General features: G+C 39.5%; 1 protein-coding gene across 1 annotated transcript in view; it reads right to left on the reverse strand.

Annotated features, from left to right (window-relative positions):
* Window positions 1–25,218, reverse strand: part of VSTM2L (V-set and transmembrane domain containing 2 like) — a 56,385-nt gene that overhangs the window by 9,543 nt on the left and 21,624 nt on the right. Inside the window, exon 2 of the mRNA XM_072403755.1 lies at window positions 3,997–4,166. Coding sequence (XP_072259856.1) covers window positions 3,997–4,166 — 170 coding nt within the window. The remainder of the gene's footprint in view (window positions 1–3,996; window positions 4,167–25,218) is intronic.

The raw sequence follows: 25,218 nt of genomic DNA on the forward strand, positions 1-25,218 counted from the left end.
GAGGAAAGATCAAGGAGAAGGTGCAGGGAAAAGTTGCCTTGAGACTTGAGACCTATTCAACCCTTTTCTGCTTGATTGTCAGTAGCTCCTAACAAGAGAATCTCCATATCCAGGCTATATACCAATTCCCCTTGTTTGCTTTAGGGGGTTCAGAACAAAACCTATGTTGACTTTTGCTAACTTAATGACATTGGTAATAATCTTAACCCCCAGGCTAGTAGACTTACATTATTGGGGCCAAATCTGTGGTGTCTAGTGTTGAACCGATATCCAAATATAAGCACTGAAGCAAACTATGATAAGCAGATAATGGCCAGTTTAATAAAGCTGTGAAGCCTATTTGCAATGGAATTTGCAGATTGAATCAATTAGAAATTCCCTTTGCAGTAAAAAATGCCTGACCAAGAAATATTAAGCAAAACCTGATTTTGGCTTGCATGTCATTGGATGACAGAAGTGGTGTGAAAAATTCCTTTGAAAAGTGAACCTGATTTACTAATTTAATAATTCAGCTACAAACAGACATTTCTAGAGAGAGAAGACCTCTATAACAGCATATAAATACATGTTTTATCTTCTCTCTCATTATCTAGAAGAATATTTTAGAAGTCAGATAGATCGATGTGACCTTGGAATGTGTACATTTTCTAAAGCAGAGAATTTTGTATATATATAGTAACATGCTCTGCTAAGCAACAGACGACTAGATACATCCAAGGTTGGTGACCAGTTGGAGAGAATGTAATAAAGCAGTTATATGCTGCTGATGGTATTTACAGCAAGGCCATTAAGTGCTTTTCACAATTTATACTTTTCATAAAGAGCAGTTTTTATATTTTTGATCTCAGAAATTTTGCTCTATTCTGACCTTAAGGCTTATTACTAAATTTAAGGTTTTGTGGTAGAATCTGCAGACATAAATGTTTATCTGCAAAGTAGACTACGCAGGTTGCTGGTGTATTATATAAAACATCCTTTTTAATGTAGTGTACACAAGCCAGCAGTATATAAGCTACATGTGGCTCTCAAAAATTATTTGAAATAGCTTGGATTTTCTATGGAAGCTTGTATTTGTTGTCTATCCAATGGTTGTATTTTATACCTCCATAAAACTACACAGATGTGTTTCACATCAGTCTCCAAGGGCTCAAAATAAAAAAAATGTCAGCATGCAGGACCCAGGAACCCCTGCACTCTTTCTCCACCACAGCTCACATCTGCACACCCTGCACCCCTAAAAAAGCAATCCTTATCTCTGCACTCCCTGCTCACCTCTGTGCCCTCCTGTGCCCCTATTCACCTTTGCAATCCCTGCTCTATTCCAATAGTGTTCACACCTGAACCCTGCTGCTTTCCTATTCCACCAATGCTCATCTCTGCACTTCATGTTCCCCTATATACCCACTGCTCACCTCTGGACCACCTGCTCCTCTCTTCCACCAGCGCTCGCCCTGAGACCCCTATTCCACCAATGCTCATCTCTGCACTTCATGTTCCCCTATATACCCACTGCTCACCTCTGGACCACCTGCTCCTCTCTTCCACCAGAGCTCGCCCTGAGACCCCTATTCAACCACTGCTCATCTCTGCACCCCCAGCTTCCTTCTTGTACCACTGCTCAGCCCTGCATCCCCTGCTTCTGTCTTCCACCAATGTTCATCTCTGCATCCCCTGCACCCTTCTTACATCAGTGGTTACACTCCCTGCTCCCCCCTTTCATCACTTTAGCACCCCTGGAAAGCTCTTCAACCACTGCTACCTTCTGCACACCCTGCTCCCTGCAGTTCATGCTATGCTGCTATAGTTCGGCTTTGCCATTATTTAAGGTGTTGTGGGTGTTAAAGTTGTTTTACCACAACTGCAAACATTCAAAAAATGTGATTTGTCTTTTTTCCCCTCAGGATAGAAGAATAATCCATGAAAGACTGCAACTGCAAGGCACAACTATTGTGCAGAACCACTAAGCACCTACATATACAGTGTGCAAATATCGATGTCCTGAAGTTCAAATATATTTACTAACTATGCATTGAAACACATTTTTCATAAGTCCATGGCGGGATTACTTCTATTAAGCGGATCCTTAAAAAAACTATGGTTTTCCTTTAATATCATGTCTCTCTGCTCCCTGCATCCTCCTTAGATTAATTGCAGTTTGTGTTAATGAATTGTGTCTGGCCCCAGTACAAACAGCATCCCTCATTAAAATCCCCAGCACTGTGTTTCTATTACTGCATCTTGTATAAGCACATGGATACACAGAGAGATAGGAAAAGACAGGAGGAGGAGGTGGTGGTGGGGGGGGGTTGGGAATCTGAGCTGTAAGAAGAATACAAAATTAATATTTATGAGTAACTTACTCATTAAACATTAATAACGAAAAAACAAAAGATTTCTGCAATACAGAATTCTGACATTTTTGGTGAAACAGTGGGTCCTTTGTTTATAAAAGATTAATGATCGACACCTTTGTACCCTTTGGTATAAGGGATGTTAATATTATTGTAATATTTATTTATTGTCCCAAAATCATTCAAGCTAATTGTAGTAGTAAGCAAACAATGTCTTAAACTGGTCACACAGCTTGCAATCTAAAAGTGCAATCTCTATTCAGTCTCCTTTAGGTCTACCAAAACTATGTAGCTGAAGCCCTCTTCAACAATTCACCTAATTTGTATCTGGCCAGGTAGGCCTACTTGTCATTAATAATCTACTTTTAGTCTCCCTGCAAAATCCTACAAATTCCTGTAGATTTTCCCACCTAATTTCTGTGATGGCCTGGCAACAATGCTGCACTGCTCCTGAATTCAGAGCACTCTGACCAAGGTTCATCCATGCACTCTATTGTAGGGAATGTGGCTATCAATATTGATTTACAACCTTCTAGCTTGTCAATTATCACCTGGCCAAGCGTTGTCCTGCGTATTGCTTTCTGGATTGATGTCATAAACATCCATTCTTCATGCAAATACTCATTAATATTTTAGAAACTTCAATCAACCCATAAGATATATTTAAATTTTAGGAGGGATCTGGTGGTCCACCTCACCATCAAGAATTCCATAACTTGAAATTACTCCACTATGGTTCGTGGTTGTATGGTTCCTGACTATCTTAGAGTTGTGGGTGATCTCACCCACCCTGGGATGTTACTGCAGAATTCTTCATAACAAAAACAAAAGTTTTTCACCACTAGTTCTCACCACTGGAGTCTCTATGAAGTAGAAGAAGCCATCTGGTGATCTAACTTTGCATCTACCAAAAAAATGAAATTTAGGTGAACTGCAGTTGTCCACTCTTGAAAAATATGTCCAAATATTTAAGAAATAATTCTTTAATAGGCTTCTATCTCCACTTGTAGACCCCAGGAAGCAATATGGGAAGGTAGCAATAATTCCAAAAAGAGAAACATGATATAGTGAGTAATGGTGAGGAGCTATAGAACCACCCACAGGGACTCACAAGGGTTTGTTCAATATTATAGGAATCATAGGGAAAAAATCCAATTCATGTTGTAAAGCAAGCCGGGAAGCGGTCATCTTTTTCTTGGCAGTCATAGGAAGGGCTGTTTTCCACCTTGCTCGAAAACCATATAAAGGAGTGCACACAGCAGGGTTATTCCAAGACGTATTTATGAAGGGTGGGTGGTGGCTCTTATGTGTGTATTCTCACAATAATGTTCATAATTAAAAGAAATGTATTTTTTAAACAGAGAATGTTCAGTGACTAATCACTTTGTTTATTCAAATGTTTTATGGACCAAGAGAATTTATAATGATCAAAATCAATAACGATCAGAGCTAAGCTTTTAGTCACATGATTACATTAAATGCCAAAATGGCTATAGAAACATGGACCGGTATTAGTTATACAACCTCACTGCTTGGCTTTATATGCTTATGTGCAAACCACAAGGCCTCCAAGGCAAAAAAAAAAATGTATAGATGTAAAAAGAGCCATCATAAATATTATATGAGCAAAGCTCACACATCTTACCTGGTTGTCTGCCCAAGTATCTTTGTTGGCCCAATCCTTATGGGACCTGATATACCACCATTGGATCTCCAGTGAGTAGGGAATGTCCCCGCTGCCGCGGAAGGAGCACGCCATCTCTACATCTTCTCCAGGGTGTGCGCTAACATCATGGGGTATTTCTGTAAACAATGCTGAAAAAAAAGAGTAGAACCATTGTAAATGGCTACTTTTGTAAACAAAACTATTATTAAATAGAACATTAGTCACGTTCATTTTTTTGTCCTACAGGAAAATAAATGTGTTATTCGGGTAAAGAGGTCACAATGGGCTGGAGACAAAGTGAACATTAGAACCTCAGTAATTGGTAGAAGTAGTTTGTAGTTTCCACCTCCCAGATGATTTCTGATCAGACCCTCTTCCGAAACCCTCAATGAGATATCCAAAAAACCATACCATCAGTCTTGCAAAGTTGTACAGGGTTCACTCTTTAATGGATTTTACTTACACTGTTTTTTACTGCACATTGTAAGGTTCTCACAGCATGTATTGAAGGACATTAGGTTACATCCAACATCTCTTAAACCAAGTGGATTCCAGTTAGAGACTCTTAGATGTTACCTAAGGTGGTCTTCTTGCAACCTGCCCAAGAATGCCCACTACTCCAAACTGCAGAACTGCTTCATGAAGGAGTCCACACATAACTGCCCAACACCAACAAATACATCCAAACACTCCCTCAGGGCTCAGCAAGAATGTGCCGGCTCTAAAGCTAGTAAAGGCAAGTTCAACTCTGAAAGCTTTCTGTATAAAATACCCTGTTTTTGAGGTATTCCTGTATAATAGCAAAAAAAAATGTTGCCACTATACCAATGTGCCTTTATAATAAAGTATGAAGCCTCTAACATAGGATCTGGAAGAACTCTGATTGGTTACTGATTTTCAGTGGGACCCCCCAGCTGTCACTGAAAGCCAGGATGGAGAGCTAGAATCCATGCAAAATGTTGGTTGATAATTCTCAAAGGGGAAAACACATTAACGTATTTATGGCAAATATGTTAATATGTGAATTGAGGGAAGGAAGGGTTTAACACACCAAAGGGGAGTAAATACATAAATTCATTATATAGGTTTTACTAAACCTTTGATGGCCCCCATTATTCTAATTGTACTTAAATAAGGTTAAAATGTACTTTTTGACTACAGGACAAGATTAATTAAGAAAAAGCATTATTTAGAGAAGACGTTGGGTTGGATTTGTCAATCTCAAATAATGCAGAACAAATTACAGATGATCCTATTAGAGAAAATCTGTGTAAGAACCTTCATGATTGAACTACATTTTAACTATAAAAAATAAGTATATGTTGTAAAAATAAAAAACATCTAATTGTAAAGAGTCAACAACCCCATTCCAAGGGGCCCTTTAATATACTAACAGAAAAGGGAAATGACCAATTAAAAAAGCATAAATGGGAGCTTTCCAATCAACTTTATGTAAATACAAAACATCGTATGTGTAATAGGAATACAATCATAAAAATAAAAAACACTTCCACAGTTACAAAAGCAAGAAATGAGAAGTGAAAGAAAACACTTAAGGAATAAAAAATTCAAAGAAATGCCTTCATTGTTCTGGAGTTATAAAGGATACAATAGGAGCTGAAAAAAAAAAGATCTGAATGGCAAACAATTCAAAAAGGAAAAGCAGGTTGTTAAAGTGACTGAAGTGGAATTGTAGAGAAACAGCTAAATATACAGATAAACACATATAAGTTAATTGATTTACCCACCAAGTGATTGGTTCTTTTCTTTTGGTCATGAGATTTAGGTTTACACTTGAGTCAAATCATTTTCTTGTATTTGTCGATAAATAGGAGTACCTCAGTTTATATTCAAGTTTATACAGTATGTGTTTCAATTGTGCCTTTAGCTGCTTAGAGTTTTGCTTTTACTAGCTAAACAGGTGATTTTCCAACCTTTTGATAATAAATATCATTGTTTGTTCACTTTAAACAATGCTAAAAGATTTTTCCTCTGGTCTCTACTATTCAATATTCATACATTGTTCATCCAACTATAAAACCATATTTATATGAAAAAAAGCCAACAGATCAGTATACCAAAAAAGTAGAGAACTCCTACTTGGCACTGTGGTTGTATTGCACACAATAATAGATATTGGAGAGCTGGGGAAAATGGGTCTGATTTATTAAAGCTCTCCAAGGATAGAGAAGATACACATCAGTGAAGCTGGGTGATCCAGAAACCTGGACTGGATTTCCTAAAAGTTATTTGATATTTGTTAGCAAATGTTTTTAATCCTGGACCAGATCCACTTCAGGTTTGCTGAATCACCCAGCTTCACTGATGAAAGTCTATCCTCCCCAGCCGTGGAGAGCCTTAAAAAAATAAGGCCCAATCTCTGAAGTCAGCAGTGAGTGTGGTCACCACTTTTACTTCATTTGATATCCACTTTTTGATCTTTAGTTAGTTAAGAAAGTCATTTCTGACCTCTCAAGCTACGTAATGTTAAGGTATTATTTTCAAAGGATCCTCAAACATTACAACAAAGACTTTGAAGTGGGGCAGTCAGTTTCTAACAGGTTAGAAAACACTGCTTGTCTATTTACATTTGATGGTTGGCAGCCTGCCAAGATCTGTTTCTGTAAAACCAAACCACTGACTGTGTTGTGAAGTTTAAGCATTTTCTTCACAACGCCTATATATAGAGAGATGAGCGGGGGCTTGTTTTAAAGCGCCTGATGAATACTTTAGTCTGCATATTCTGAGCAAAGGTTTACTTTAATGTTTGTCCAGAATTGGTTAGATATACTGTACAACCCCAGTTGTCCATTATTCAGATAACTGGAAAGTTCCGATGACCAGCACCTGACCACTCCGCTTTCTTAATTGCTCCTGCAGCCATAACATGTGTTCTGCATCCAAGAACACATGCCTAGCTCCACTAGGGATGCAGGAGCAATCAAGAAGGAGGAGCTGTCAGCTTAGCAGAGATCCGCTGATTGCTCCGCTCGTTAATTGGCTGGGGAAAGGGAAACCCTGATGACAGCTCAAACGTCATAAGGGTTTCCCTTTTCTCAGCAATTCAGCACTGAAGATGAATGGGGACAAGTCTCCCCATTCAAGTCTAGTGCTAAATGGCTGAGAAAATTAACCTCAGTTAACCGAAAACTACACTTATCCAGAATCAGCTATTCCCCATGGGTGCTGGATAACTAAGGTTCTACTTTAATATATATATTTTAGATCGGTTGATGTTAACTCAACAGCAATGAAAAACACATGACAGTAAACTTCTCTATTAAATGGATTGCGTACATTCTGGTATCGTTATTTGGGTGGACTGGCACCTTAACATGGGCATAAAGCAAGGAAATTAGCTTCATGCCAATGATACTTTAAAAATGCTTTCCAGGTCAATGTCTGCCCAATAACATATGAACACATACATTTCAGAATGCATTTTCATGCATTTTGCATTATTAATGATCTAGCCAGCAATGTTTGGCAGGTGTTGGCAACTTGAAGGCTTAAGAAATGCTCCAATTAGCGCATTGACAGTGTGGCCCAAATGGCTCACATCCAGGAAGCTTTTGTCTTAGTTCACATTTAAGTGAGTTGTACAGCACATTGATTGCCTATGCTTGACACTACTGTGAGTTGTGATGCATGTACATTACTGGCACGTTAGGTACCATTCAGAATGAATGGAACTGGAGCAGATCAACGAATATTACAACCATCACTGGGAACTGTACAAAGCATTGGTCAGACCACATCTGGAATATGCAGTCCAGTTTTGGGCAAAAGTTCCCAAAAAGGACATTGTGGAATTGGAGACAGTGCAGAGAAGGGCAACTAAACTAATAGAAGGAATGGAGGATCTCAGCTATGAGGAGAGATTAGCTGAACGGAATCTATTCTCCCTTGAGAAGAGACGTTTAAGGGGGGATATGATCACCCTGTATAAATATATAAATGGTCCATATAGAAAACTATCTTCCCCATTATTCACTTTGAGACCATTACAAAGGACAAGAGGGCACTCTTTGCGTCTGGAGGAAAAGAAGTTTAAGCTCTGGATAAGGAAGGGATTCTTCTCTGTAAGGTCTGTGAAAATGGGGATCAGCTCCCTCAGGAAGTAGTTTCAGCAACTTCTATAAATTGCTTTAGGAAAAAGCTGGATGTTTTTCTAGAAGCACAAAATATAACTGGGGATTAAGGCTTTAAAGTAAAAAGAACAGAGACTGTTGATCCAGGAAACATTGCCTCATGGAATCAGGACGGAATTTTTTTCCCCTGTTGAAGCAAGTTGTACCAGGGGTTGTTTGCCTTCCTCTGGACCAACTATGTCTTATAGGGTTTTATATCTGGGATATGTTTGTTTCCCTGGTGGTTGAACTTGATGGACGTATGTCTTTTTTCAACCTAACCTACTATGTAACTATGTAACATGGTGTAATTGGGGGAAAAAAAAGGAATGAACAAAAAAAGAATAGAAGAATAGGAAAAAAGAATGCCTCTCTTACAGACAGATAGATCATGCTACTGAACAAGTGGCATTTGGCTATGGGGTCATCATCACATAGGACGTCAATCAGCCAAAGCTTAGGGAACCCTCAGCAAGCTCTGGAGGAACCCTGGTTGAAAATGTCTAAAAAACACTGATAGATGGACCCCTAAAAATCGTTCTATTAAATTGAGAATGTTGTTTATTTTCTAGTGTGCACATGGAATTTAGTAGCTGGTTTTGACACACCATGTTGCCTTTTGAGTTTTGTATTATTGGGATTAAGAGAGCTATTAAAATAGAAAACTGTGTTTTACGGTTTTAATAAACTGATATTAGTGTAGAAATACGGCAGTTTAATTGATCTGGAATCTCTGTGTGAACAACTCTACTGCAATGAATGCTGCACCCTTCTCTTTCTTTGACCTTACCATAACCCCGATGCTGTAAAAATACATTGTAGCCAGGGGAGCACTGTGGAAAAATCAATGAAATAAACACATCCACCCGGCTCCAAAAACAAACAATTCATATTGCTTTTAAAAACCTAACTAAATCCAAGATTGAATAAGGCATTGTTACAGCCATTGGGTTTAAGTGAATGCAAACAGCGTAAAAGAAGCAACGGGTCGGCAGAATACTTGGTTTATGGGCCAAATATGATTGCATTGCTTGCACACTGCATTGCAGCTATTTCTTTTATTCTCCGTAATTATCAATCAATTCGGACCATGTGATACTCAAAGAAAAATAGATGGCAGACTACACTTCCAATCTTATAGTGTAAACAATGTGTCTACATGAGGAAGTGAGACTTGTAATTAAAGGAAATAAGTGACAAGCAATTAAAGGACATCAAACTAAATGGCATGAGAGGTTCTGACTGTGTTGAAAGGTGCAGAGCTATAGTCTAAAACAGCAACATAAATTGTAAAGTTCAGTTCCAAAGGCCATACAAAAACAAGAGTCCTATATTTCTTTTTTATGACAGGTGTACTTCCAAAAGAACTTGCAGTCTGCCTTTCCTACCTTACATGCAAACCCCCGATCACCTGCTAAAACCCTGAGAAAAGCTCTTTGTAATAAATTATGTAATCAAGCCAATGTGACAGCACTCGGGCTATGGGATTTGTCATTCAGGCACCATCCAATGGAGTTCTGTGCTCCTCTATATGTCAATGGGCTCCAGCTGGACGGTGGAACAGCAGAGGAAGATAAGTGGCAACAACAGAGGAGTTACAATAGCACTGTGGTTTTTCACCTGTTGGTCCTGCAATCCAAAGGATGTGGTGGTGCGGTAACAATACTGCACTGCTTCTGAGTTGAAAGCAGAGTTGCCAGGATCATGAAGTCTGTGCCTGCTTGCAATATAGTGAGATATAAAAATTATCGGGGGTGCTTGTCAATCAGCACCTGGCCACACCTAGTCCTGCCTTCTGGATTGGCAGCACTGCCTCTGTTACCAAGTTCCTCCCACTGTGATCTGCAGTGCCTGGGAAGGGGAGTAAAGAATGTTTTTTGCCTTTTTATGTCTTATATGTCTTTTATGTTTTATATCCATTATTTTTTTGAGACTTGGGCATGACATATGAATTGGAGCTTTTATTGCAGTTTAAGTCATCAAGTATCTAATTGCTGAATGGGTAAAAAAAAAAAAAAAAGACACTTTAAGGGAAGGTGTACAATAAAATAAATCACTTTATCCTTTTGCCTTCCTTAAACAGTGAGCTGAATGCCTTGGCTTGCCAAGAGCTGGATCATTTTTGTTTTTTACAGCTGCTTGTGTTAGTATCTACCATAGCAGTCAAGTAAAATTACTACCAGATGGTCCATAGACCTCTACGGCAGGCACCAGTTCAAGTGCAGGATATCAGAGAAGAAAATCAGCAAAGGATAGACAGAAAATGGAATTGTCACCTTGCAAGGGATACTTCACAAAGCTTGATAAATTAGATAAAGCTCTTCTAACTTTAATCATCTGCATTGAAAAAATGTTTTTTGATACATGTTCTACAATTGGGTATTTTTGCAAAATGAATTTCACCGTAATAGCTAAACTAATTTTCTCTTGTATGGTGTTAAGTTATGGTTTAAATTTCTTTAGTAAATCAGCCCTATTGTGTCTCCGCTGCAACAAAGGACTCCACCTGCCCATTTGGAATCTTCCCATTTGAGCTACACCTGTGCAGAAGATCATTCACATCACTACAATCAATCAAGTGACCCAAAGCCAGTAAAAAAACCCTCAAAACTCCCAAACCCAAAAGAAGACCAGGCAAAGGCATCAGTGCCAGCAAAGAAGCATCACATTAATGGAGGTTAGGTGAATGTAGCTCAGTAAACCTAGAAGCTGATTAATAAAAACCACCATTAGGAGAAATTTCTTTAAGCTTTACAAAATATTTATCCCAAAAAAAACCTAAAATACTGGTTTCTCTATTATTTATGAGAGGTCACACAACCAGTTTCAGTCCTCACATGCACCACCTAATCTTAACAATTGGCTTCAAATGAGTTAAATGACTTTCAAACAAGTCATTTGTGCCATTCCATTAGTTGGTGCCTCCTGTGTTTTAGGGAGTAGTGTTTGCCGAATATCCCACTATTCGATCAACAGCTATTTGATCGAATAGTGAGAAATTGTCCAGGTGATCAAATGCTGAATTCGAACACCGTTGAAGTTTTAGGGTCTTTTAAGGGCTGCAAGAGCAGTCAGATAGGTCTTGCAGCCCTTTACTAGTTGTATGTGTTCTTGGATTGAATTTCTCTATCCAAGAACACATAGTACAGTGCTGCAACAGCAATTGCTGTTGCCACACTGTGCTGCTACTATGCGTTCTTGGATAGAGAACTCTATCCAAGAACACATAGTAGTAGCACAGCGCAGTGTTTTTCGGGTCGGGTCTATCTGAATTCGAACAGCCATATTCGGGTCAAATATAAGGACAACCCGAATATGAACACCAACACTAGTAGGGAGGTAGTAGGCACTAGTAGGCACAAAGCATTGTCATGAAAAAAAAGCACATCAATGGAAGGGTCAGATGGTATTTTACACCAAATGCAAACTAAATACAAAGAAAGCCACAATATTTATTTGCCAAGCTGCAATTTGTTTTTGTTGGGGGCATTACAGACACTTTAGGCAAATCCAGGCAACGAGATCGTCATTTGTCTGTAAACTGGTGACAAATCTTGTTGTAGGTAGCTTAGAATAGCTTATTTAAAAACACACCAACCACATTTCTTTTTTCTTTCCCTTTTGCATTATGTCCTAAGGCTGAATGACCTGCACAATCACTGTAGGGTCCAATGAACCCTGTCTGATATGCGTTAGCTTTTGTATTAGGTTCTGCCAAAATGTAATAAGATGCACTGCAGCTCGAGCTTAATGGAAAAAGCGAACAACCACAAATCACACACACACAGAAGAACCCAAATATGTTCTGTACAAAATGATATATTGCAAAAGGTTTCCTAATAAAACATTAAGGTCAACTTCCTCAAAAAGTGTTATTTCAGTTTTATGTCAACAATGATGGATTAAAAGGTTTATACGGATAAATATTGTAGCCTGAAAGCTGCATGGGGTTATTACATGTAAGTATAGTGTTCTGTGTATGGGTTCTCATTTTTTCCCACTTGCTTTTATATATGTTTTCTATACATACAAGCAGAGTATATTGAACAACAAAAGCGGCAGGAAGGGTGGATGGGCCAAACTATAACACTACCAGGGGTGCTGCCAGTAGTGACCTTCTATTCACATCATTTTGGTAATGTTGCTTGAATACCTTACATTTCAGGCAATAAAGATTGCACAGATAGGAATAATGGAATCTGAGTAGGCAGAACTGTGTAGTTGGGGGTAACGTTATAAGCATGGGAATTGGCATGGAGCCAATATATACCTTTATGTCAACATTATGTCAAACCAACCAAACCTTCTACAGATCCAGTTTGGTGAAATTTCCAACTTATGCACCTTAACAAGTTACAAATACAACAACAATATGTGTTCATATTTTATATTTTTTGTGACTGAAGAAAAGAAAGTTTTTCCTTGGTGATTTTGGCAGGGTAAGGAACCCCGTCTCACCAAGGGGGACATACGGAGACTAAGGGTGCAGAAAACATTGCAACAACAGAAAAGTGGCCCCCCTGGACAGGAAGCAGCACCATCATGGGACCTGGCTAGAATTCCTTTTGCTGGGTTAGTAAACATTATAAACATATGAGATGGGTTACAGGAGGTAGGGGTGCTTTTCCCTGGAGAAGAGGGGGTTGAAAGGTAGGGGTACTTTTCCCAGGAGATTGCTTTTTAGCTAACCCCATATTGGTGCTACATTTCTCTTTAGTAACTATAGATGCTCTGAAAGAACTTTTGCTTTTAACAAAATGCTTTTGCAAAAGTTTGACTATGTATCTAAATGTAACTGCTTCCCATTTTGGCTTTGATCTGCTTGAGCTGTGAAATCTTTGCAAGGTGAATAATGATTGCTATGGGTCACTGCACTAGTACATTACTCGGAGCTGTGGAAAAGATGAATCTTTACATTCTATAGAAAAGTTCTGAGTAATCACCAACAGACCATCAAGCCTATGTAACACATCTTCATGGAGCAGAAGAGGCTCTTAGCAGACCGAAGACTGATCTTCAGAGTGGTATTTTCACTCATTGTTCCATCTCACAGACATTGAAAACGGGAATGTTGCTTGTGGGTAGATAATAAGAAGTGTGGCTACACTTGGTGCCTTGATTATATTGTGGACTAAAGTTTTAGCACACCAAATATCCACACTAATAGTCCAACTGTAGGTTGTAGGCAAAGACTGGATAGCATGTTATGGGAGGGCTGGAGATTTTTGCAACCCAGCTCAGTAGAGGGTTGTGAAGGACCATTGTTCTTCTGATAATAAAGCAGAGATACGTCTTTACAATAAATCTGTAAATTTATCAGTGTCCCAAAAAAATAATGTTGGATCGGCATTGCTTTTTTATGTTTTTTTTTTAGCTTATTTTATCAACAGCTAAGTACATCTTAGCAACAATGGCACAGGTTCAAGGCTGGTTTGCATAGTAAAGCCACAAGTTGGTGCCCTTGGAACCATTGTCAGTCAACACATTAAGAAGGTAGCAGATAGAGTTCTTGAGTATTCCTATTGGAAGACCTAAACTGGACACTATACCTTCTATACAGAACTATCCACTAAAGCCAAGTCAAGCCCACATTAAGAAGAATCTAGATTGTATGTGCCCCAAAAGCTCATTCAGTCAGAGGGAGGTCTTAAGAAGAGGAATACTTACCTTATTTTTTGCTTCTTCAGGTTTCCTCGCCATTGCACCAACAGTCCTTCAATGTACAAAAGAACATCTAGGCTCTGCCTACATTGCAAGTACCAAGTGTGTCAGCTTCCAGAGATGCAAAAAATAGTGTATTCCTTTAATCCTCTCCTTGCCTAAATGACCATTTAAGCTTTGGATTCCAGGTAAAGGGGGTATGCAAACCAGATTTTGACTTTGCTCCTAAAATACATATTTTTTTGGGGTCAGTGATGACAAAGGGGCAGAAGGCATCCATTCCACCTGGAAGTGTTGGATGCCGAAGATCCTAAAGAGGACATAGCTGTTATAGGTAGCCAAATAAGGATCTATATATTGAGAGAGGTAGGTACGTAGAAAGTGTATTTTTTGCAGGCTGTTTTTTACATTTTTAAAAAAATATTTAAAGAGTCCCTTTAGGGCAACATGATGATGCTCAAAGTGCCACCACTAGATATCCCCTTCGGCAGATGATTATGGATGGGTTGGTATGGGTTACTGCACGTACTGTATATATTACTTTGCGTTTAATTATCTTTTATACCATTTTATCTAGAATTCCTACTATCCTTGTTTTTTCTCATTATCCATCATCTGCCGTTCTACCTAGTCATACCTCTTTACCTTTTACTTCCTCCTCTCCATCTCTCTCCTCATGCTTTCTTCCCCTGTCTCCCTCCCTTTTCCTCTCTCCCTATGTCTCTCCCCCTCTGTCTGTGGCTCCTTAGCTGTAGTATTTAGTTTCCCTTCAAGGGCCGCAGCGCACCATCTGTCAACAGAGCTGTAAAAAGCGGATACGTGCAGAGGGGGAACAGCCTGCGGCATGGGGAGAAGGGGGGAGAGCCACAGATGAAGGGGAGCGATAGAGAAAGGGTGATAGAAAGTGAACAGAAGAAAGGAGTAATAACTGCCAGCAAAGAGTTAGGTGACACATCAAACCCTACACACTATGATATGGATGCTGGAGAATGACAAATGTAGATTATTACTCTGCAGCACAGGCAGAAGGGGTGGCACAATGAGGGGCAATAATGTGCCGAAAATAAGTAAAATTAGAGGAAAGGAAGATGAAAAACATTCAGAGTTTTTCAATCTGCAGCAACAAACACAGAATATAAAAAAGACAGACGGCACAAGGGCATCCAGGTGGACAGGTAGAACTGACTGATGAATCAAAACGTTACCTACATTGCTCCCAGAAACCAAACACTTGGGTAATCTATTATTATTTATTTCCTGTGTTTATATGGCACCGGCACATTACGCAGCACCTTACAGAGGACATAGAACCATTCACATTAATCTACGTCCCCTAAAGGAGCTCACAATCTAATGTCCCTGCCAAGCTCATACGCACACTGAGGGCAATTTGAAAGCAAGCCAGTTAACGCTGAATTCTCGGATCCTTGGAAATTGATGCCTCCTTATTTTCTTATGGATTTTGCCAACTCCTGGTCACAATTTTTTTTTAATTTGCCCTCTAAGAACCTTGAAAAGTTTTAAAAAATGTAGGTTTTATATCTGCCTTTAAACCGATGCTTTGAGACTGGAGATGGTCATTTTTAGTTGGCTTTACTGGGTAGGTTGAATAAAATTGCTCACTGCCACCAATAATACCTGCACTGAATACAGGTGGTATAAAATAATGAGTATAATGAAAACAATTGCTGTAATGCAAAGAGGCCAGGGGTCTGTCTTGGCACAAAATAAAGAGTTAGGAGGTGCTGGGCATTATTTTTAGAGTGCTTTGGTAGATACCAGTGGTGGACAAAATCTCAAGAGGACTCTAATGTCAGTGCCCCATCCATTCAATTATTGACCATGTGAACAAAAATGGTTGTATATCAATTGAAAGCTAATTAGGAAGCTCCAGATACAGTGCCCTTCGGATCCACATATAGAAAAATGGATCACCAAGTCCCAAAAGGACAAAGGCTTTAAATAAGTAATTTGAAAGGAAAGAAGGTGCACAGTTTACACATGTCTTCCCCTAACCCTTTTATGAACACAGCAGGAGGGAAAATATTGCTTTCTAAATTGCAATTATAATACAATCGGAGCAAACTGGATGAAAGGGAAGAATAAAAAGCTGAAACTGGAAATTGAGTTTATTTTAAGAGTTTACTGATGTGTTCAGGAGAAACCCATATTGACACCTAGGACCTAAACCCCAGACTCACTGCCACAAGGAGGGGGCAATCAGCTGGGATTTTAATGCAGTCTCCATGTGATGGATGCTACATTGATGTACGGCAGTTTAGTTGGATTCCATGTTCCTTTTTCCCCAATACCAAAATTGTTTTCCAATTTTGCAAAAAATATTATTATTAAACCTGCCTGAAAAACTCATGGGCAGCATGCTAGCCAGAATTCTTACTTTAAAGCACTAGGGTCCTCTGTTTAAATCCTGACCAGGGTACTTTATTCATGGTTTGTATGGTATACTCATATTTGCATAGGTTTGCTCCCACATGAGAAAAAAAAATACTGACAGATTGGTTGATCCAAAACTTGCCTTGGACAAAGTTAGGAATGGTAATTCCAATGGATTGTGAGATCCTTTGTGGGACGGTTGGTGATGAAACCTTAGATGCATGTATATAAATACATGATATTAAAATTTTATCAAAATGTCATAAGAGGAATGTTGTGTGTTCTCCTGGAGCCATAGTTTATGATCAAAACTACATTAGATTGTAAAACAAATCCTGTTCTTTTTCATCTAGTTAGGAGAAATGGGATGTCACTAAAAATATTGGTGTCAGTTGGTGTACCAGGGATGGGATCTTCCTATGTATGATGAAACCTAAATAAATTAGGCCCACTAAATCACAGCAATACAGGGTTTGGACATCCTGCAAAAAGTATGGTAGGGCTAGCTGCATCCTCGCAAGACAATATGGAAAAATAATCGACAGTAACATAACTTCTACCTAAACAGATATATTCATATTGAAATTTGAGAGGCTTCTGTGATCAATCCAAATTCATGGACATATGCAAATAAACCTGACCTGACTTCAAGGCTTCATCATCCTCCTTTTGCATTCATACCGACTTGTATGGGAGAAACAGTTCTGGCACAGGGCTCCAAATGTGTCAGGTTAAAAAAAGAAGGGGCACCTGGGTGAACTATCTACAGTGCATATTTTAATTCTTAGAAAGTTAAGTGCTATTCAAGTGTAATGGCTTGTGGAAAAGTGATGCAGAAAAAAAAACAAGGTGGGAAGCAGGGGGTTATGTGGCCCATCCAAAAACAAAAAGTATTGGGAACCTGCTGGAGTACAACTGAAGCTGCTTTTTTATGGGTCATTCTAAGGGTGAGCTCCATAATGGACCTTGGATGCAAAGGTTCATTAACTGCAGGACCAATAAAAAGTATTATTTTTGTCCTTGAAACTATCAAGTGCTTTTCTGCTTTAAGGGAATGGCCTACATATACATGCAGCTTGTGATGGTTTCTGGTATAGGGTTCAGGGGCACTTCTCCTAAACCTCTGCTTTGTTAAAAATGAAAATGAAAAGCCGTCTTCAGTGCACTGGAAATATAGCAATACAAAGATGCTTATAATGAGCAACTTCTCAGCATTTTTTCCCAACATGCTGAATATGCAAAACAAGCTGTATCCAGCCAAGTGCCCAGTACTGCGATATATGAGCCAGCTCAGAGGGGTTTCTGCTGCTGAAATATATATTGCCACTATTATTATACATTGTTCATGCAACTTATGGGAACATTGGCAATGAAATCTCAACCCTGGGGAATCTTAGAGATATCAGCACAAGGCCTGGCTAACCCACATAGGCAGAATCAGAAAAGGAACCAGCCTTAAAAAGGAAACAAACTGTAATAATTCAGCCTTCATAGTAAAATTTATAAACACGCTCTATTTCAGGTCAGCGACACATACAACTTAAAGCATCAAAGACTTCCTTTATTGAAGGCAGAAAAATCTCTGGTCCGAAACAGTGAATCATTTTGTAGCCTGATAGATGTTACTCATATTATGGCAGACAATGCGGCTGAATAGCCACACAACCTGGAGTTCTATTTAAAAGCGTTACTAAGCTTCATCATGCTTCCCTGCTGCCAGAGGTGAGAGAAATACCCAATTTTCTGAGGATAAAGGGTCATATGACTGTCCCCAAGCAAGCAATCACAGGTCAAAAAATAACAAATTAATCTCAGATGGGCTAGTAGCAGATAAGGGGCAAGTGGGGTGTAACTGTATTGGCCAGTATAGTAATGGTTTACTGTAAAGTGGCATTGCACCTTTGCTGCACCCACATTTCTATGATTGCCCCCTACCCCATAGTCCTAAACTCAGTAGGGGAAGGGGGCTTGCAATGAACTACCCACTGAAAATTTGTTGGAATTTCCTTTGTGTATTTAAACCCAGAAGAGAACACTGACTGCCAGTAGATTGAGGGAAAAGGCAATTTTTTTCTTCCTCATTCATCAACATAGACTAGCCATTCCCAACCAGAATCCCGGGCTTCCTACAGAGATTGCTAGGCGTTCCTTTAGCTGTAGCCGATTGACTTTTTGTTGGATGGTTCACCATTGTTATGATGCCAATGATCATTCAGCTGTCTGTGAGGGTGGAATTATGAATCTCTACTTGGTTCATGCAATGACCACCAATGTAAATGGCATTCTTCTCAATGAGCCCAATTTTTATTTTTTTACAGGGGTTCCCTAAGAACTGAAAATTATTTTAATTGCTCCAATTGGGAAAACAAATTGAGAAACACTGTCCAAAATTTGCCATGTTCCCAGGTTCTTACGTTGTCCTCGGTTGTCCCCTGCAGCCAGTGATATGAACCCCACAATACAAGACCAATAATCCGAAATGTCAGTGAGGACACCAATCACCCCCCATAACTCAGAGCGCCAGCAAGGGGGTAATTCCTTTTTACCTGTCCCCAGATCTTAACAAGTATTTAACCCTTACAGAACACAGGTAACCCCATTGCAAAGACATTTCAAAAAATTAAAGTACAGAGGGGGACCTTCTGCAAAGGTGATTGTTTGTTTCCTCGGAGTTCAGCTTAAAAATGACACTGCGGTGTAAACTGAACAAAACAAAATGCGAAAGGTGTCTTTTTAAGAGAACACTATAAAATGTCACCGCAAACACGAAGCAGCTTGATAAAAAAAAAAAAAAGAAGATAAATGGTGGAAAGAAAAGAATAATGAGCAGAAGACTACAGCGAGGGGCGAGGGGGGTGAAGGTATTGTGAGACAGATGGAGAAGAAGATGAAGTAAGGGGAGAAGCAGTAAAGGTTACTGAGCCAGAGAGGGAAAGGAAGGGAGGAATGTAGGAGGAAGGAGAGGGAATCAAGGTGAAGGAGAGGGAGAGAGCATGCTTCAGAGCAGCAGCTGGAAGATTGGAAGAGACAGCTACGGAATTACATATCCAGGGAGATTTAGGGGAAAAAAACAATGTGACAGGAGAACAGAGACAGGAGCGGGCCCATGCAGGGACTTCAAAAGCTATTACTGAGAGGGACTGTCTGCCAGAGGACTGGATAGAATGAGAAAAAGGAGAGCCAGGGAAACTGAAATATATGATGCAGGAACTAGGGACCGGGAAATAAAAGACAGAGAGGACGTAACGTGAATATTGATGCTTCAGAAAATGTAATTTATGGCAGCGCAGGTCACCGTCTGTGCCACTGCAATAAACTGTTTTGCCTCATACATCTAGCTGCTAATTCTATTTATATATCTTCCACATCAATAATGGCTCCGGGCATATTCCTTGACTGGTCAGATATGAGGACTCCAGAGACACTTTCTGCGGGAATGCTGAGACTCAGCAAATACTGTGCAATGCAAGAATGATTCCCAAGGTATGGCATACATGTCAGTGGGTGCTACACAGCATAGATTGGCATCTCAAAGACGACCCAAAAGGAATCTAGTGCAAAACACACCATTGGTTTTAGATTTAAAGAGTAACCCCACTCTTGGAGAGATGTTTGTTGTGTAAATCGAGCCATGACAACAGGTTAGAGTTGTTACCCTAAATAGGAGCTGATATAAGCTTGTACGTGTGAGATAAAAAATGCAGCACAAATAAACTCTCAGTTCATGATAACAAACATGTTTTGGAAAGGAAAGCACAACAGAAAGATGGGCTCATTCCTGCACTGCTTCTTCTTTCATTGTCCAGGCACAGGCTGGGGCAGGTCTAAGACAACCTAGACTCAAAGGCAGTGGGTTGATTAATGCTTACCATCAGAATGATGGCATCGAGTGGCAGACCAAGTACTGTGGGGGTAAATCTCTTCATGGTCACTACTGCATCAAAAGCTCTTGTAGGTCTTGTACTTCCCCCAGTTTGTGAATGGACCATGAAAGCAGAAGGCTAGTTAGTGTATCTACCTGTCACTGTTCTCCCAAACTTTCGGACTTTTCCTTGTTAATATATAAGCAATGAAGCACACTTAAATGGCCTCTTCTAAGCTACCGAGGATTTGAAGAGAGGAGGAAGTATATACATATATATGATATACTGGTGGTATACTATGTCACATTCAGGAACATACATTGATTGCATTAAAAAAATGAAGGTATCAATATATACAGAGCTGATTTATTTCCTTTTTATCAGCCTAGAGTTGAACTTTAAATAAGGTCATCTACGCACAATGGCTTATTTATTTTACAGCAGATCTTCTTATAGAAGCAAAGAGAGAAGCAGCCAGGTTTGTGGTTAATATTGTTACCCATATGGCAGGGAGAACTGCACAGCTTTCCCCGCAGAGCTGTCATCTGATGAACACACGCAGCAGTCTTATCAGAATTAGCGGCATGTCTCACGTTTGATCTATCAGTGTGAAAAAGCCTATCTCCAATTTGTCACAACTTTCACATCACTCGGTGTGTGGCCAGCATCAAGGACAAATAAAATTGTCTTATTGAAAAGTATTCAGAAGCCTATAGTATCCCTCCTATTTTAATGCATACAACATGAAAGGTTTATAGTAGCAGGCAATGCACCATCTATCTATATACGAGAAATATAGAACCCTTAGTCTGGATTTATGGCTGCATAGTGTTGTGGGCATATATATACCAATGAACAATGCAGCTCTGGAGCTCAGGCGGATCTGGCCCCGGCAGTTTGTTCCGGCTTCGCTGCAGGTTGCTGGACGGGATTAGGCAGGATTGGCCAGGGGGCGTTGGGCTGGAACAAACTACTGGCTAGGCCATATCTGGCCTAAAGGCCGGAGTTTGCCAACCTCTGCTGTACACTATAATGCCCACTGTCCTACTCCAACATGATTCTAACCATTCCATTACAATTTATAGATTCTGTCCTCTGTCCTACTCCAAGATGATTCAATACCATTACAATTTATATATTGTGTTGCCTCTTACATCTCTACAGTTTTCTTTTGTATATTCTCTAATGTAAAGTATTTCCTGACGGTCTGTTTTGACTCATCAGACAGCTGAAAGTCAAGGATCCTCCTGTGCTCCCACCATTGTTCATTTATATATATTCCACGAAGGTCCTACACCTCCACCCTAATGAATAAGGGAAGAGGATAGATCAAGCCTGGACAGATGTACGCTATACCATAATGGCAAGTGACAGCGCTGTTTGGGAGCTGCCATTATATTAAAAAAGATATACTGGGCCACATGCAAAATCTCATTTGCTGGTAACTAATTAACATAATACTGCTATCTTCACACATTATTAAAGCATCACCAGTGTCTGTATAACCACAGGCCATAGACATGGAGAGGGAAAGGAGATAGGCAACACATGGACAGAATATTAAGGTGACAGTTGAAGAAATGAAGCCTAGTAACATGCCAGACATAATGAGAATCTCCTCTCTCTCTGTCTTCATTAAAAAAATGACTTTTATTAGGATAAAAGGACCCCTCTGTAGTTCTGTTTTGACTGTCACCCGGTGTCCTGCTGTTGTGACCCCTATGTAAGGGCATTATCTTCCAGCCAGCGTTTAATGACCCCCCCACATATGAGATACCGAACCCCCTACAGGAGCTGCAGTCTGATAACCCTCCTATCTGCGTTCCGCAAATGAGCCATCACAAGTTCATTAGATTGCAGCGTCTCCTTAATAGCCTGCTAATTAATATTTAGCTGTCTAATTAGCTTGCAGTGCCCAGATGTGGTTTATAGACACAGCCTGGACGTACTGTTCCTGATTAACCCTGGCAGTGCTGAACAGTTTGATGGAAGAATGGAAGAAGAAAGAACAATGATAGAGAGATGGATATAGCGATAGATGGATAGATTTGATAGTAGGACAATGTTTTATTCACTTTTTTATTGCAGTCCAGTCCATGCCTATAAACAGAACAATACAAGCACAGTGCACAATGGAGGCTAGAAGACAGCTAGATGTGTGGCAAGAGATGGCCATGAGGCTTTTATGCTGGCGAGTGCTTTTCCTAAACACGGACAGCTATTTGTTTTGGCTGATACAGCAGAGCAGCGAGAGAGACTTTCTCTAGATATATAAATGGGGGATACAACAGAAATTAGATAGATTTTTCAAAACCATATATTGTTCAGCTTACATAAGGTCTCCTTTAGCATCCTTCATAGCAATGCTCCCAGGCTTACATTTCTTCTATAGAAAATACTACCCTGATTCACATCCAGCTCCATGTACAGGATCTCTGTGCACTTACAAAAAATGCAGGGCCAGCAGTATATAGTGGGGGATTTACCAAAAGGGCCAAAACACCCTTGGCCAAAAATATCTGGGCTTTTTTAGGTTGATATGTGATAGTACATAAATAAAAAATGTGAAAACTTACACCAGGTGTCCTGAATGAATTTAAAGCTACGTACAGACGTCAGATTTTTATCGCCCGATAATCGGCATCGGACAATTATCGGGCGAAAATCTGCCGTGTGTACAGTCGCAGCTTTAGATAATAGAGGGTATATTTAGGAAAAATCCACACAATTTGAATAAAATTGGTGACAGTAAAAGAAACTCATGAAAGTCATGTTATACCAAATTGTCCATTACATTCATGAGTCTTCTTCAGGGGAGGTTACACAGAGGGACACCTCATACAGCCCACGTAGGATGCTTCTCACTGTGTAACCTGAAGAAGCCTCATGTAGGCGAAACACAACAGAATATTCTATATTTATTTAAAAGCAATAAATAAAAAAGCAAAACACTCTGATGTTAAAAAGTGCACATTGGCAATATCAGCATGTACACAAATCCAACACCAACCCTCAGTCAATAAGATTTACACTAATATCAGTTACCACCACCGCATATATAGCCATGACGTAGAGCGATGATGTCCACTCCCACCCCACCAATGCTTCTTATTACCCAGAGGCTTCTTCAGGAGCATAAAGTAGGGAAGGGTATAACAAAAAACGGCAATTAAAAAAAAGGACTTTCTGGTATATTCTATTACTGTATAACTTTTAATTCATCTTATTTTTTTTTTTTAATGACATTTTATAAAACCAATCAATCAAATAGTTTACTCCTATTGTAGCACAGATCAGACATAGCATTAAAACACACTACTGTTCCCTAACCAAAACCTAGTTGAGAGGGTCTATTGTGTTCCACACGGTCACCCTATTGCTGACAATAAAGAGAATCACCTCTTCTCGCTCACCTCTTACATGTGGGCTTTAGGGCTGGGGTATATGCCAGATGCTATTTAGGCACTATGGGATTTAGGCTAGGTACACACGTGCAATATTTATTGTTTGAAAATGAACGATCAATGATTATTCCCGATTATTTTGAACGGTCGTATTGTGCACAATCATGCTGTAACGATACGATCGTTCAAATATAAACCACCAATAATGTAAACACACTAGATACGATTGTTTGAACATGTACAGGAAAAAATGTATCACAGAACAATCCATGATCATTGAATGACCCTACACACAATAGATTACAAACGATCGCCGGGACGGTCGTTTGTTTCCAGCAAGATTCCTCGTTCCACGGCGTCCTTGACCAGTAGTTGTGCACTTTTTTGGTTAACAATTATTAAACAATCTGTCGTGGATCGTTTGTTTCCAACCACAATTATTGCACGTGTGATGCAGCCTTAGAGGATGGGGAAACCCAGTGAATAAATATCATTGTGTTACCAAGGCTTGATAATTTACTTTCACACTTGTCCATTCTAAAGAAGCACTACACCCCTGAAATGCATCCATGAATACAAATGATTGTCAAACCTTTGTCTGATCTCAATCTAACAGATTGAACTATGCTTTGTTTCAGTGACAATCTACTGATGTCTGTACAGTTTGTATAATATCAATACTGATATCTAAATACCATCACACAGGCTATATACACAATAAGATAAAAGTCCAGTGTTTAGTTTCATAAAATGTCAATTTTAATTAAAAGATAAAAAGATGCAATGATACTTAGATAAAAATCCTTTAAGGTATTTTAAAAAGTACATTTTTCCATTTCTGTTAAAACTTTAGCTTGTTTGTTTTCGATGAGTAGCAATAAAAACTTGACTTGCCTTGACATACACTTTAAAGTAAACTAGTCACAAACTTGGGAACATCAAACTGAATATATAATCAAAAATGCATAGGCAACGTTTACCTTCAGATAAAACCGCACATCTGAATGATCAGTAGGTCTAGCGAGATCAGCAGTTGTAGTTATGTAAAAATATGGAATTATCCAATGAAATTCAAGCTTGAGCAAACCCTTTCCACATTCCTATAGCTCCCTCTTTGTTTTGAGGATGCCCTACTGAAGGTTATCTATTGGTTCTAAAGTTCTAGGGGTCAGCCCAACTGAAGATTCCCTATGGGTCCTTTATTGGCTTGGTGAGCCTCACTGAAGGTTATCTATTGGTCCTTTAGCGCCGTGGGGAGCTCCACTAAAGGTTATACCTATTCGTCCTATGGTACAGTGTGGAGCCCTCCTGAAGGTTATCTGTTGCTCATTAAATGCCATGGAGAGACCCACTAAAGGTTTCTTATGAGTCCTTAAGTGCTACGGGTCAGCCTCACTGAAGGTTCCCTATAAGTCACCCCACTGAAGGTTCCTATGGGTCCTTTAGTACTGTGGTGGAGCCTCACTGGAGGTTATCTATTGGTCCTTTTAGTGCCATGGAGAGCCCCACTAAAAGTTACCTATTGGTCCTTTGGTGCAGTGGTTAGCTCTACTGAAGGTTATCTATTGCTCCTTAAATGCCATTGAGAGTCCCTCAGAAAGTTATCAAACCGTCCTTCAGTGCCAGAGGGAGAATCACTGAATAAACAAGAATACTAAGTAGAAAGGATAGCATTTGACCTTTCCTATAGATGCTGGTAATTGGATATACTTAAAATTGTTTTCATCTCTTAATTTACAAATCTTTGAG

Source organism: Pyxicephalus adspersus, chromosome 3 (genome assembly GCF_032062135.1).
Source record: "Pyxicephalus adspersus chromosome 3, UCB_Pads_2.0, whole genome shotgun sequence".
Classification (NCBI taxonomy): domain Eukaryota; kingdom Metazoa; phylum Chordata; class Amphibia; order Anura; family Pyxicephalidae; genus Pyxicephalus; species Pyxicephalus adspersus.